The sequence below is a fragment of the Balaenoptera musculus genome, chromosome 7, assembly GCF_009873245.2.
Source record: "Balaenoptera musculus isolate JJ_BM4_2016_0621 chromosome 7, mBalMus1.pri.v3, whole genome shotgun sequence".
Lineage (NCBI taxonomy): Eukaryota > Metazoa > Chordata > Mammalia > Artiodactyla > Balaenopteridae > Balaenoptera > Balaenoptera musculus.
Genome location: NC_045791.1, coordinates 97,844,986 through 97,861,100, shown reverse-complemented (window position 1 = coordinate 97,861,100; position 16,115 = coordinate 97,844,986). Strand labels below are relative to the sequence as shown.

Below are 16,115 nucleotides of genomic sequence, written 5' to 3'. Positions count from 1 at the left end.
TAATTTACGGCCTTTTTGCTAGTGGCGGTTACAATTTTGAGAGTAATTTTGTGATAAGAAATACTCATAAGTATGTTTCCAACGTTGCTGAAAAGCCTGGATTTTATGTGTGTTTGTTCCTATCTCACATGGTAGAGTTACGTACTGTTCGAAGGAGAGTGAGTACTAATTCGTGAGACACTCCCAGCCCGGCTCTCTCCTGGAGCAGATTGATAGCCAGGACTGGGGCATAGTTGCTTTTCCCCACCTGAAAAAAATGATAGGAAAGGAATGACTTCATAACACTCTTAGATTTAGTATGATGGATAGTACAGTATGACACATGAATTATTCTTGGTCATAAATACCTACTTGCATGAGATGAAATTGAAAATCTTCAGCAGGATTTGTAAGCATTTTAGAAATGATGTAATGCACCTAGTGTTTTGCTGAAGAGAATGGTGATGGACCAAGTAAAAGAGAAAAATGTTTGGCATTTTATAATATTTCCAAGCAGTTCCAGTTGTCTAGCAAGTAGAATGTTCATATATGAATATAATGTAGCAAATAATGTCCTGAAGCCCACTGAGTTTATTTTTGATATCTGGCTCTAATGACAACTTCTTGGGAGGGTAATGAAACCACAACAATAATGAATTGAATTAGAAAGAGGCTAATGCTGTATCTGGCAGGACTGATTTCAGCTTCTCAAACTCTTTTTCTCTCTAAGGAACTGGCTTATCGAAAGGAGATGGTGAGAGCTGATCTAATTAACAAAAAAGTTGGGATCAGGTATGCTCTGAAAACTTCATTTATTTATTTACTGTTGAAGAGAATTCAAGAATGAAGTACACATATGACTGCTTAATTTTCCCTGAAAAAATGCTTGGAGAGAATTTTGATATCCCTTCAGAGTAATAAGTGACGATAGAACATCAGTTAGGATGTCTGGTGTCTATTGGAATTCACAAAGACAGGTTTCAGGTAGTAGCATATTTTAAAACAAAATATAAACATGTTTTAAATAATCCAGTGAAGTTTATGGTTTGTACGTTCCTATTTCAGAGAAACTCCAGAAAATCTTGCCAAGCTTCTGACCAGGATGTGTTTAAAGTCAGAAGTCATAGGCGATGGGAATCAGATTGAAATTGAAATCCCTCCGACCAGAGCTGACATTATCCACGCCTGTGATATCATAGAAGATGCAGCTATTGCTTATGGATATAACAACATTCAGATGACTCTCCCGAAAACATACACCATAGCTAATCAAGTAAGATTGCACCCTTAAATAAACACTCCTTATTGTTAGAAGCTGATTATTGAATGCCAGGAAGGCTTCGAGAAAAACAGAACATAGGAATTAAGCAGTACTGGCCATGCTCTGCTCTGAGAGGCATTTGCTGTGGAGAGGATGCAAAACAGATGCCCGATTGATTAGAGTACGTTGAAAACCTGTGATGACTAGTTCTTTGAAGAAAGACAGGTTTCGAGTTTGGAGCCCTTCTTGCATCTCTAAGTAGGAGATTCATTTTCTGATCCTGGGCCTGAAGGCAGAAGTGGCGTGCGGGAGAGGTAGAAGCGGGGGGTTTGTACGTCTGGGTAGGAGTGTTGGGGTAGTGAGGTGATGGGGAGGGGTCGGTGTGGTGGGGAGATGGTGGGACGAGCGGCATATTAGGATGGAAGGGTGGTTTCCTTTAAGTGACAAGTTTTCTATAAATCTCTCTCTTTTTTTTTAATAAAAAAAAGTGGGAAATTTTACTGAGGTGAAATAATTTCTTCCCCCCAGTTTCCCCTAAATAAACTCACAGAACTCCTGAGACACGACATGGCAGCTGCTGGATTCACTGAGGCACTTACCTTTGCTCTGGTATGTTGTACATGCTTTTTGTGCCCTGCTGATTGTTTTCTTTGACTCTCCAAATTACTTGTTCTGTGATTCCTTGTATGAATTTATAAAAAGTTATGAAGAACACTTTGTTACCTGAGATTGTGTAATTTCTGGTAAAGAAATGAAGATTTCTTTTTTTTAGTCGCAGAAAAGCACGAAGGACTAAATTTTAGAGTTTCATGTAGTTGTGGAGGGTTCACAATGAAGTTCGTAACCAAATTTATTACGTTAGAATTTTTAGTCTTAATTTGGTTGTGGCTGTACCCACTAGATGCCGCCCTGGCTAAGGGCTTGTGGACTGCTCCACGTTAAGCCTGTTTCTTTGTCTTTGAACATGTTCACAGACATTTGCTTTGAGTTGAAAAGCTGACATGAAAGGCCTAAGTCAGGAAATGAGTTTTATTACAAAATCAGACAGAAATCTCCCTCCCCCAGCAGATCGAGCATTTGAAGATATCGAAATGTGTCTGCAATTTGTAGTTTCTTTCTCTCTCTTGCTGAGCTGTGCTGTGGTGCCCGCAGTGTACTTCTTGACCATTCAAGTCCATTTCAGCTTAACGATGTAAGGCAAAAACCAAAACAACCAGGAAAGCTCCCCCCAACGCAATTCCAGCTCTAAACGTCTCAGTCTTTTAAGGTGTTTACGGAAGGCAGTGGTGGGAATCACGACCAGTACACAGAGGGCTGGTGGGGAGATGTAGCCTCTCTCACATCACTTTATTGAGCCTTTGTAATTCACAGGATGTTCCTACTGGAAGGGACCTTCCAGATCTAGTTCAACACCTTCCTTTTTCTTTTTTTTCTTTAATCTTTTTTTTTTAAATTATTTTATTTTATTTTATTTATTTTTGGCTGCGTTGGGTCTTCTTTGCTGCGCGCAGGCTTTCTCTAGTTGTGGCGAGCGGGGGCTACTCTTCATTGCGGTGCACGGGCTTCTCGTTGCGGTGGCTTCTCTTGTTGTGGAGCACAGGCTCTAGGCGCGTGGGCTTCAGTAGTTGTGGCACACGGGCTCAGTAGTTGTGGCGCTCGGGCTCTAGAGCGCAGGCTCAGTAGTTGTGGCGCACGGGCTTAGTTGCTCTGCGGCATGTGGGATCTTCTTGGACCAGGGCTCGAACCCGTGTCTCCTGCGTTGGCAGGCGGATTCTTAACCACTGCACGACCAGGGAAGTCCCAACACCTTCCTTTTTCTGGTTTAGAAATGTTTTATTCAACAACATTTATGGAACATCTGTTATATGCCAGGCACTGTACCAGTGAGGAAGCCGGAGGCTGAGAGAGGATAAGTACCCAGCAAAGTTTACACAGACAGCAGGAGAACCGTGACCAGAATCTGGCCTTTTGACTTCTTGAGGAGTGCTTTTCTGTTATGTCAGACTGAATGCTAGGTTTGAGTACCATGTCATTCATATATGTACCACACATGCATATGCAGTCAGGAGCAGCAGTGATTTCATGTGAACTGATATACAAAAAATAGCATAAGGAAATGTATTCTGTTTTTTTAGAAATGTATTCTATTTTTTATAATTAAGTGGCAAAGGAGTTGATTTTGTAACTATGTAGCCCCACGCATCTAAGGGGGAGCACGTGCTCTGCCTCCTGACAAGTAGGTACTCTGCAGAGAGAGTTTGTCTTCCACAAAGGGCTTTATGTACATGATTCCATCTCTCAGTGCAGCCCTGTGAAGTAGGTGTTTCTGTCTTACACAGCAGTTAATTGAGGTAACTTGTCCCACTTCGCACAGCCAATTGGCTGTGGACCAGGGATTCCAGCACAGGTCTATCTGTACCCCAGGCCTGTGACTGAACTGTCCCACCAGGAGTGCCAGAAACAGTCTGTTCAGTTGTCCAAGGTCACTTCAACACATTTATCACAGTGGGGTGGGGCAGGGCGGGGGTCAGAGTTAGGTGCTAGAGAGTCTCAGATTTGTAGTAACAGTTTTCCTATAGGAATTTCAACATGAAAGGTATTTATAAAGTTACATACTTTATAAGCAAACCTAAACATCACTGAGCCTTATATCTAGTTTTGCACAAGAGTAACAGCCCTTCTCTTCCTAAAACCCAGCCCTTGACTTCCCAGGTGTAAGTAATTCACATATCATCATCATGATTTTTGCTATATCTGCATACCAGTTTTAATATTTTCATTTAAATTAGCTCACTTTTAAAACTAAAAGCCTACTTCAGCCTTATTTAAGAATAATATTTGTAAAAACTATGGGCTTCGTTTACTTATTCTATTTTTTCTAACAAGTAAATGTGTTTATTTAAAATAAACACATAAATATGAACACTTATAAACATTTCATCCTGTATACCAGCTACTGCCACTTCAGGATACCTGATTTAAATTGCTTCTTACCTCTATCCCTTATGGTCCATCATCATGATAAAGTGCAAGGTCACTCAGATACCTAACTGTGTAGCCACGTGTCTGTGGGGCCTCTTTTTCTTTGATACAGACAGTACTAGTTCTGTTTGAGAATAGATTGCATCATGTAAATTGCATTTCCTAATTGGTCACATTATGTCTAAATCTTGTTATTAAAACTCCTCCATGTTATGGAGGAAAAAATGGTTATTCCCAGCATGCCTGCTGCCATTCTCCACTGCTGCAGCTATGGCGGTGCAGGGAGCTCTTTTCTGCTGTGCCTGGATGTGTCTTCAGAATCCTTCCTGAAAGAGCAAGGCAGAAGTCATTAGAACTGGCATTGGCATAAAATGGATCTAAACCCATTCTTTTTTTCTAAGTGAAATACAGACCACTAGTCCTTGAGGACAGTTTTCTATTTTCCAACCTAATGTTGGAAAATAGAAAAGAGTAACTGATGGTACATCAGTTTTCATGTTAAGTTTTAAACTCTTTCAAACGTTAACATTAATATATGTGATAATTGTTTATTCTTAATAATGACATTAATTATCATCATTAATATTTTTTGATCCCTTAGTTTGTGCCAAGTAGTGTATTTGCTTTATCTCATAGTCATTGAGATAAAGACTTGCTGTATCTCATAGTCATTGAGTTTTATTTTCAGAATTCTGCCTCCCATCCTGGTTCTTGAGGGTGACAGGCGTCTTTCTCTTTCTGGTGGGTGAGTGCTTAGGATTTTGCTCATTACCCAGAGCTTTATCAAGCACATATGCACTGAAGTTAAGTGACATCGTTGAGGTCATTTGAATTCTGCTCTTAGTCGCACCATTCTGTCACAAGTCAGTACAGATTTTGCAGAGGTTACAATAGTAGTCAAAACAGAAAGTCATATGAACACCAAGGAGGGAGAGAGAATTTCCGACTGGAGTCATTAGGGTTATTTTTATGGAAGTGGTGGAAGAGATGTCTTTTAAGTAGAATCTTGCAGGGGGCGGGGTGGCAGCAAGTCGGGCAGGGAGGGCATTTCAGGTAAAGGTAGGGAAAAGTGTACAATTCAGGGAATGAGTAGGGGATTGTAGGAGACTAGACTGGTAAGGTCAATGGGAGGCTAGCTTAAGGGGGCCCAAGTACAGGTTATACCACCAGCTCCATGTGAAAAATGTACTTTAGCTCTGCATCGTGGTTAGAACTCATTGTAAGAGAATTATTAATGTTAAATTGCATCTGCTGTGGACCTGAATTTAATTGATATATGTTTATTCTCAGCTTATTCTTAGCTTACTTTATATAATCTACATTGCCATGAGGCCATCAAAAGTTCTTACAGCGTTAAATACTTTTTATATTGGATTTAGTCATTGCTTTTCCATATTGATCTATTTTTATGTATTTCTTAGTGCTCCCAAGAAGATATTGCTGATAAACTGGGTTTGCATATCTCTGCAACAAAGGCAGTCCTCATAAGTAATCCTAAAACAGCTGAATTTCAGGTAAGAGTTTTAAGTAGTTAAGAATTTGGGTAAAAACTGAGAGGCAGTACATGAGTTATGAAAAGTCTCTTCAGTTATTTTATCTCAAATGGCAAAATCATGGAGCTTCTTTAGAATTTCTTCTTGGATAGGTTTATATTTGGTTCTTACATACATTACTGACAAAAATTCTTTAAACATTTTATAATCTTTTCTTGATTAACCTTATAGGCGGTTCTAACTTGCTTTGTGCTACCTATACCTAGCCCAGCCTTTCTTGTCTGAACTTTCCATTTCACAATTGATTTTTTTTTTTTTAATACTATTTTCAGGTTTCATCTCTTTTCCACCCATTTGTAATAAGTGAAACTACACCTGTTCCCAGTACCTCCATTAAGTCTTTTACTTTGAAATAAGTCGTTATGCCAGTTCTGGACCATGCTGACTGTGCCTTTCATTGTAATTGTCTAGTTTATTGGCAGTTTCATGTGGAGGTTAGGAATATTTAAATGAGAATGATACTCCCTTAATAGTAAACGTTGGGCTTCCCTGGTGGCGCAGTGGTTGAGAATCTGCCTGCTAATGCAGGGGACACGGGTTCGAGCCCTGGTCCGGGAAGATCCCACATGCCGCGGAGCGGCTGGGCCCGTGAGCCACAATTACTGAGCCTGCGCGTCTGGAGCCTGTGCCCCGCAGCGGGAGGGGCCGCGATGGTGAGAGGCCCGCGCACCGCGATGAAGAGCGGTCCCCGCACCGCGATGAAGAGTGGCCCCCACTTGCCGCAACTGGAGAAAGCCCTCGCACGAACCGAAGACCCAACACAGCCAAAAAATAAATAAATAAATAAATTTTAAAAAAAAATAGTAAACGTTAAGTGATTTACATGATAGATTCGGACCTTAACTATCAAAAGAGAGCATTTCAGAGTTATAATATCTTTGCTTATTAATGACTTTGAATCGTCTTATCTCTTTCATACTAATAAGCTCATTCTATTTTCCTTGTATATGCATTTCAGTGTTTTTTTAAACAGGCTTTAGAGAAGATCATGTCTTCTAGAATCAAGGGGAATCTTAGAATTGGAAGGACATGCTTTTCAGAAAGTTAATGATAAAATAATACATGAACTCTGATTTGAGATAGTTTCTTTGGATCTTGGTTTTCACTTTTGTAAAAGTAGTGTCTGGATTAGTTCTAAAAATTCTAAAAGTTCTAAAAATGTTAATATTTAGATTTTTTAAAGTTAGATTTAATGTATAGAGCTACGTACTAATGTGGCAGATTAGAGCTAGACTAAAGAGCTAATTGCTAATAATATGCATCAAATACATAAATTCTTTCTCCATATTCAGTGTCAGAACTTTGAAGAATCTTTATGCTAGTTTAGAAGGATTGTGATAATTTTTATATTTTGATTTCTGATGCCCACTAGCTTTTCTAAGACGTGTGAAGTGTTCTCTTTAATAAGAGATGTTCAAATTCATTTGGATAGAGAAATTTTTCAGTAAACCTTAATGGATTTTTATTTGAGTTTTTTCCAGTATTTCTTTTTCTCCCAGTTTTACTTCTCAAGCTTGATAGATTTCTTACAATGTGGTAATGTTATGTTCTTTAGGGTTTACATCGTATCTATTTTATACTAGTGGAAGGAAAACAAATCAGAAACACATTAAATGTCACTCTAAATAGCTGTGGCTCAGCACACGTAAGATTCAATATTCCTGCATTAAATACATAAGAGATGAGAGTCTGTCTTTTAGATTTGACAGATTCTCTATTTTACTCCTCCTTTATGAACAGATAACGTCCTACCATTACCAATGTGGCTAACAGGTTTATATTTATTTATGGTTAAAATAAGTGTAAGTTGTTCATGGTCTTGTATCTCAATTTATTGTCTCAGCTTATTCTTTCTTTTGCATAATTCTTAACTTTGGGCTATTTTCTGGTAGTAGTTATACTAGAGAATGGATGAAATAAGAGAAATGTTATTTACTGAAGTATGTAAAATTTTACTATAATTATTGTAAACACAACTACAGAAAATTACCATATCCCCCTAAATTAGCAATAGTATTCCTTAATATCCTCAAATATCCAATTATTGTTCAAATTTTCTCAGGTGTCTTTTTTTAAATAGTTTATTTGATTTGGGGTTCAAATGAGGTTCATACATTAAAGTTGATTGATGTGCTTCTTAAGTCTCTTTTAATCCACAGGTTGCTCCTCCATTCATTCATCTCTTTCCCTCTCTCCCCCTCCCCCTTTCACTTTGTGGAAGAAACTGGGTCACTTATCCTGTAGGGTTCTCACATTTAGGATTTTGCTGACTATATTCCTGTGGTCCCCTATATTTTCAGTAAATTGGAGTTAGATCTAGGAGCTTGATCTGATTCAGGTTTAATTTTTTGTGTTGCTGTGAGTTTTTAAAGAAATAAATCTTATCTATAAAATAAAGTGAAAAAAAACCTAAAAAAGTCATCTACAAAAGTGGCTTGTTTCTATTCTAATAAGTTAAGCTTTCTTTAACATTGTAGTTTTGTTCTGTGAATGGTTTGGGCACTTTCTCTCTGGTTGGGAAAGTGACCCATATTTCAGAAAACACTGAGTTGAAGGCTAATAGCAGCTTTCTGGTAGAGTGAATATAGTAGGAAAGGTGTTCTCTTCTTTTTTTTTTTTTTAATATTTATTTATTTATTTGGTTGCGCTGGGTCTTAGTTGCGGCAGGCAGGCTTCTTAGTTGCAGCACATGGGCTCCTTAGTTGTGGCTCCCGGGCTCCTTAGTTGTGGTATGCATGTGAGATCTAGTTCCCTGACCAGGGATTGAACCCGGGCCCCCTGCATTGGGAGCATGGAGTCTTATCCACTGCGCCACCAGGGAAGTCCCTGTGTTCTCTTCTTTCCTCAACACAATCTAGCAAGTCCTTGTTACATATGCAGGATCTAAGAGGGGCTGCTGTTTTAGCCAGGGTGGGCAGGGCAGGCCCATGTAGGACCATGTAGACCTTTGAGCAGAGACCTGAAGGAAGTAAGATAGCTACATACGAATCTAGAGGAAGAATGTATGAGGCAGAGGAAAGAGCACGTGTGGAGGCCTGGGATGGGATCCTGATGGCGGTGTGTGGCTGGAGCACGTGCAGTAAGCCAGGGGGAACAGCAGGCGTCGGGGTTGGAGAGGGGGCTAGGGCCAGATTCACATAAAGCCCCATGTAGCGCATGGGTTTTATTCAAAATCTGATGGAAGTCCGTTGGACGTTTTTGAGCAGGAGCGTTCCATGATCTGATTTAGGTCTTAAAGGGTCACATGTGTGGGGAGAATAATAGATCATAAGGTGGCAAAGTAGAAACAGAGAAATTATCCTAGGAAGCTCATGCAGAGTCTGGGCAAAAGATAATGGTGTTGGAGTCTGACTGCAGATGTAATACCGTCGCTCATAAAACCCTTCTGGTAACATGATGTGTTGAAAGCTAACATATCTCATACAGCTTAGAATGAGAAATTTATTTCACAGACAAAAAAGCAGGGGAAGTTTTGCCTTTTTTTTTTTTTTTTTTTTTTAAGAATTGGAATGTGTATTTGTATTTCTTATGAATATTAAGAATGAAATAACTAGACGTTTTCCTATTTGTTTTGGCTACTAAGCTGAAAACTGTAGTCACATCCTGCCCATAGCAGCTATGTGGTTTTTTAGTGCCTACATATTTGTGTTCTGTTTTTCTCATTGTCCTGGTATTTTAACTGCATTTACATTTTTTCCCTGGTCCTAGTTTTTAAAAATTTGGTTAATTCATGTTAAAACTGTTTAAATATTTGTATTTCTTGTAATTTACTTCAATTACTTTGTGAAATGAAACAGGATATGAAGTACTGGAATTAAAAATTAAAAATGACTTGGATATTTAGGCATTGCATTTTCCAAAAGTGTCTTCCTGTGAGGCCATGGATTAACCAAGTATGTCTGGTTCCTATTTGGTCAGTGCAATTTCATGTCTTCTCCTGTAGGTGGCACGCACTACCCTTCTTCCTGGCCTCCTAAAGACCATAGCTGCGAATCGGAAGATGCCCCTTCCTCTGAAACTGTTTGAAATCTCTGACATTGTAATACAAGATTCTAGCAGAGGTAAGAATGAGTCACCTTTGATTTGTATACTTAAAGCATTTTTTATTATGAAAACTTCAACTGTATATAAAAATAGAGGAAATAATGTAATTACTCCTGTGATTCCAGCACCCACCTTCAAGAGTTATCAACTCACACATGGCCAGACTTCTTTCATCTATAGTCCAACCCACTTCCTTGTATTCGTTTAGTATAAATCTTAGACATCACATCATTTTATTAACAAACACTTTAGTTTGTATTTATGAAAGGTAAGGGCTACCACTATTTTTTTTAATAATCCAATGCCATTATTATATCTTATCATCAAATATCCAGCTAGTGTTTGAATTTTCCCAATTATTTCATAAGTTTAATTTTCATGACTGATTTATGTGAATCAATCCAAGCAAGGGCCAGATATTTGATTGCAATATCTCTTACTTTTAATAGAAAGCAAATTTTTTTTTTTTTTTAATTATTAGCACCTTTAATTATTATTTATTTATTTATTTATTTTTGGCTGTGTTGGGTCTTCGTTTCTGTGCTAGTGCTTCCTCTAGTTGCGGCGAGCGGGGGCCACTCTTCATCGCGGTGCGCGGGCCTCTCACTATCATGGCCTCTCTTGTTGCGGAGCACAGGCTCCAGACGTGCAGGCTCAGTGGTTGTGGCTCACAGGCCTAGTTGCCCGGCGGCATGTGTGATCTTCCCAGACCAGGGCTCGAACCTGTGTCCCCTGCATTAGCAGGCAGATTCTCAACCACTGCGCCACCAGGGAAGCCCTAGAAAGCAAATTTTAACAGAGAATTTAATAATATTTATGAAGAGCCCTATTAAAACCTCAACTTGAAAAGCACTGTGGAGTATTTCTTTTTTTCTTATGTCATGTGATTTATATGCATATCATTTTGACGTACTTGATATCTTACTATTCTAGTTTAACAATGATTGTTCATACTACTGTTGTACCAGTGATTGTAAATGTGTTTTACCAGTTTTTGCTTCTTTTGAGGATGGTCTGGACTTGTTAGTACAGCAAGTTGCTTCGTCTAATATTTGGAATGTAGCTGTTACTTAATAAATATATTATGTATTTAGTAAGTCCTTAAACCTGATTGCCAAGAAAGCCTGTCTCGTTCAAACTTCTCCATGTCTTCAACTTATATATAAGTCCGACTGACTGTTCGAGCTGCATATGTGGTATCTCTTGGTGAGCAGTGCCCTCAAATGACTAAATTACTGGCAGTGTTTCTTTGATTCCCTGGATTTAACAGTTGAAGTCCTAGCAGTATTTATTCAGTCTTACTCCAGACTCTGCAGAATTCAGAATGTGTTCTTTTGAATCCGTTGACAAAAGAGGGGGCCTTTTCCTCAGTTTCTCCTGAAGAGGACAACATGGCGTCATTCTAATGACTAGAAAGTAGCCAAGAACTATTGACTGTAAATCGGCCTGTCTTAGGAAATAGATTCTATAAAGGTGCCCTGTGGACTGTCCATTGCAAACCTTTCAGCCTAGGCTAGATTCCATCTGCTCCCAGTATGCAGCCTGTCTTCAGTTAACAGTGTCACCTTGCATTTGTATGGTGCTTTTTGCTTTCCTCCCCCAAAATTTTTTAAGGTACTTTTTCTTTTTTGATTGTTAAAACATCTCTTTGAGGCAAATCGGACAAAATATTGTCCCCATTTAATATACTGGAAAATTAAGACAGAAAAGTGGTAATTTGCTCAAGGCTGTGTAAAATAAGGGACTTAGAGCTAGGGCCAGAATTTTGGTCTCAGTGCTTATTAGATCCTTAGAGAATAAAAGTTCTGTGTAGAATTTTCCTTGGATGATAAATCTGTAATAGAAATCAGAAAACATTTTCAGTGCCAGCTGCATATAGTTTTGAGGGTTCTTATGCCTCAAATCATCCATTGGTATAGATAACTGAGAATTTGTTGTAATTCCTATGTCAGTTTTTTCTATTAACTTTGACTTGTTACCTTTCATCCTAGTTCTTTGAGTTTTATGTTGTTTTGATCCTTGGTGATCCTTTCATATTTCTAAATATAGGATTAGATTAATTACTCGAGATTTCCTCAAAAGTTCTGTAATACTGTTTCAGCAACAGGACTCTTCCCTAGTGGCAGAGGCTCCCTGCAGGGCTGGGCACGCTCACAAGCAGGCAGCTCAGAGCCCGGACGGTGAGGGTGAGGAGTGAGCTGCCGTCCCCAGAGTTGCCACAGGGAGGGTTTCGCTGTAGGCATGGAACACCACTTTAATGTATTGCAGTCCTGGGTAGAGGTGCCTTTGCTGGTTTTCTTTTTCTCTGTGTTTCTTGGGAAGGCCCATGCTTGGAGGTTGAAAGAGAGCTGTTCTTAAATACAAGTGCTTTAGGCCGTCATTTAACAGATCACCCTGGTGATAGTTCCAGAAACCCCATCCATATACTTTTTAATTCAAAGATTTGTCTTTCTGCTACACTTTGTTTCATCAGGAAGAGTAGTTCTTATCTCTGTAGCAAACCTCTTTTATACCTGATCTTACTTGTGATTATTCTGCTCTGTTTTCCACATCAATCCATTTTTAACTGATAATTACTTTTGCCTGTTGTCTTACACCGTCATGGTTTATTGTTTTTCTTTACAGTTTTCTGTCCTATCAGTGGGATTTGAGGAATAAGAGGAGGTAGATGCACCCAGTAAGTCTACCATCTTGAAAACATAGGTTTGCTTTAGTTTATGTGGAGTGTGTTTCCTGTTTAGGTGGGCCTGGACTTTATTTCGTAACAGAAGAAGCTTTCCTGATGGATTATTCTAAGGATGGACCTGCGGTCTCCCCGCCTGTCATCTGGTGCACAGAGAGGGCTCTGCAGGAGAGGCAGCCCAGCACCGCGGTTCCATGAGCGGCTCTGCAGCCAGGGCGCCTGCGTTTGAGTCATGGTTCTGCCACTTCCCAGCTGCTTAACTTTGGACAATTTATTTAATTTCTTGGTGCCTCAGTTTCCTCATCTGTGCAATGGGAATAATGATAGCACTTATTTCAGTAGACTTGTAAAAATTAAATGTATTTTGAAAAGTTCCAGCCACGTAATAAGCGCCGTTTGGTGTTTGCTCTGACTGTCAGGGTATTAGCAATCCCTAAGGCCCAATACATAGCTTCTTGGTCTCTGGAAATTTTCTTTGAGAATGAATTGAAAACCTTTGCTGGCCATTAAAGGGTTAATATCACCTTGCTAAGGCACTTGGGGCTCATTTTTATCCTAACTTTGAACTTAATTGGTTTTTCTTCTGTTGTGCACTATTTTTTTTTTTTTTTTTTAGGAAAAGAAAACCAAAACGTACTAATGTAGGAATTTACTTAAGAAAGTAGGAATGTTGGGGTTTTTTTTTTTTTTTAATTTTTATTTATTCATTTTTTATTTTGGCTGCATTGGGTCTTCGTTGCTGTGCGTGGGCTTTCTCTAGTTGCGGCGAGTGGGGGCTACTCTTCGTTGTGGTGCGTGGGCTTCTCATTGTGGTGGCTTCTCTTGTTGCGGAGCATGGGGATCTAGGCTCACAGACTTCAGTAGTTGTGGCACGCAGGCTCAGTAGTTGTGGTGCACGGGCTTAGTTGCTCTGTGGCATGTGGGATCTTCCCGGACCAGGGCTCGAACCCGTGTCCCCTGCATTGGCAGGCGGATTCTTAACCATTGCGCCACCAGGGAAGTCCAGGAATGTTTTTTGAGCAATTCATCACCCACTTCTTTTCAGTGAATTGAGCGTATATGTTTTTACCGTCTCTCACACCAGGAACCATTTTTCTGTTGGATTTACAGTAGCCATTTCCTCCTAAATAATTAAACAATTTTGAAGAAAAAAAAAAATCTAGACCATCAAAAGTGAAATGACAGAGCAGTTTTCTAGGGACTATGAAAATGTCCCAAATTTTCACTAGTGAGGGCAGTACTCAAACTGCTGGTTTAAAAGGGGTGGAGATGTATGGCAAGACAGTCTCATTTGTTGTACTGGGAGAAAGTATCTTTTAGTTCCTTTTCATTGCCAGGGGCTGCTTGGAACATGAGAGAAAAGGTTGCCAAGGGAGTGTACAAGGTGCCCTGATAGCACAGAGAGGGGAGTGACAGCTGCCACTAACTTGTTTCATAACATTAAGGAAAAGCCAACACTCTCAGCCTCACGGTTTTGTGTAGGCAAGTGTATCTTCCAAAGTGGAAATGGAAGAGGAATCTCTACTGGATTTCAATATGCCTTCCACAAATTCTGTCTGACCTGCGTTCCTGTAAGAGTAGACGAAAGTCTACTAGCTCGTGTTTTTGTGCTTGACCTTATCGGACAGTTTCTTATGCTAATGTGGACTTTCTGACTGGCCATCCATGTCGTGAGGCTGTCAGGCTGCCCGGTGAGGGACTCAGGCACCCTCCTCCTCAAGTATGAGAATTTCCACTCTGAGTCAGACACAGTCCTGTTCTTAGAGGCTGAGCCAGTCACTGCATTTATTGAATTGTGAGATCTGAAGTTGCTGCAACATTTTAAAAAATTAGTCATGACTCGAGGGACTAAGCTGATTTATCGCTTTTGTTGGGCAGAGTGGCAGTGTCTTTGGAACGAGAAGTTGAATGCAGACTCTGCTGTGGGGTAAATTTTCAGCTTTATTATAGCAGGGAAGTCCAGTAGAGGCTGTACTGAAGCTGTCAGATCGGGCTGCTGTGTGAGTAACTGGTTGGTTTCAGTTGTTATGTTTGTCTTTTCAGTGTGGAGGAGAAACTATCAACAAAATAGTAAAAAAATTACTTCAGAGGAGCAGTTGTGAATTTCTAATCTTCATGCCCAGAAATGCAACTATATTTTGCAAAGTCCAGCATTCTGGCTTTTTATTAAACGCAGATTGAATTCTGCCATCACAGTTTATTCCACAGTGGTCACTGAAACTGCCAGGATGCCTAAAAGCTCACAAAAGTGGCAGGAGAAAATGCATCATGGGGTTGAGTCTAAGTTTAAAAGGAATGATAGCCTAAGAAGGAAGATGTACTTTGGTTTCGTAAAGCAAGTATATAGGGTGTTTTAAATTTAGCATGATACAGTCATCCAGTTGTCAGTTTGACATTTATCGGTAGAGAACCCCGATAATCATACTGCCCTTTAGTTTTAACTACTGCATTTTAATAATTTTAAAACTGCTGGGTTTTAATAATTATTGTATTGCTCAGGTCGTTCCTGCGTCTCCAGAGCGTTGCTTCAGCCCTGGAACAAGCCACCTTTCCTCTGTCCCCCAAATTGCTGCTTAAATAGTTGCTAAAATTTCTCATTCTCCCTGAAGCTTTTCTAAATCTGAAAGATCTACTTCTTACCTTGCCTAGTTTGGATATGGAAATCTAGAATTTTTTTTAAACTTTTAAATTTAAAGTTAATTTTTTTTAACTTTAGTATATTTAAAATTCTTGTTCTTTTCTCCTCCTGGGACCACCATGGCCACATAGAACAGAGCTAATTCACTGTTCTTTTATGATTTGGTTTGTTCCTTCTGTTTGCTGTCGGTTTGTACCTTTCATGTATCAGTCTTATTTTGTAACCTGCTAAACTCTAGGGATCCAGTCTTTGTAGTTTTTGGTATAATTCTTTGCTTGATATAAAGCTCAATGAAAGCATTTTCATTATGAGCTTGTAAAATACTTCAGCTCTGAGAAATTGTCCATTAATTCTGCAGCCATTAAATAGTGGAAGATTATCTCACATCCACATGTGGAATGTGGCTTTCTGAAGAGAGCTTATGTCATCAGTCTAGATTAGTTTAATTTTACTACTTCATATTTTTGGCATGTAGAATTTCCAATTAATAATCCAAAAAATATGGGTGTAAGGAACATTGACATTAACAGTATTTGAAGTAGCATCATTCGCATATGTGATGGCATCTTAACTGTGTGAATACCATCATTTTTAATGTAGAAAGTTATTTTAGTACGTTTGGTTCGCATAGTTAAGATCTGCTAACATGAGTATAATGTGCTCTGTCATGCATTGAATATCGTATTTTTTTAATAGATAAAAATCCATTCCAGGTTTATGTTAACGAAATAAAAGCCAACCCACAAGGATGTAACTTTTTCCTTCATGCATTGAGAAGGTCATAGATTTTTCCTCACATTTGTTTCTTGGCTTTCAGCATTATTTAAAAAAAGAAAAGTCTTTACCTCAGTGCCATAATATAGAAGTGTTTTAAGGAAAATTGTTCTTAGGTTTTATTATGTTTGTTTTTAAAATTGAAAATGTATTTGTAATATCTTTAAGAACTTTCACAAATATGTATTAAGAGTAATTCTG

The 16,115-nt window shown here is 39.1% G+C and overlaps 1 protein-coding gene across 5 annotated transcripts in view; it reads left to right on the top strand.

Annotated features, from left to right (window-relative positions):
* Positions 1-16,115, top strand: part of FARSB (phenylalanyl-tRNA synthetase subunit beta) — a 68,731-nt gene that overhangs the window by 23,749 nt on the left and 28,867 nt on the right. For all 5 annotated transcript variants that reach the window (XM_036857626.1, XM_036857627.1, XM_036857629.1 and 2 more), the window contains 5 exons: positions 710-771; positions 1,045-1,252; positions 1,769-1,849; positions 5,644-5,736; positions 9,719-9,836. In XM_036857626.1, coding sequence (XP_036713521.1) covers positions 710-771; positions 1,045-1,252; positions 1,769-1,849; positions 5,644-5,736; positions 9,719-9,836 — 562 coding nt within the window. The remainder of the gene's footprint in view (positions 1-709; positions 772-1,044; positions 1,253-1,768; positions 1,850-5,643; positions 5,737-9,718; positions 9,837-16,115) is intronic.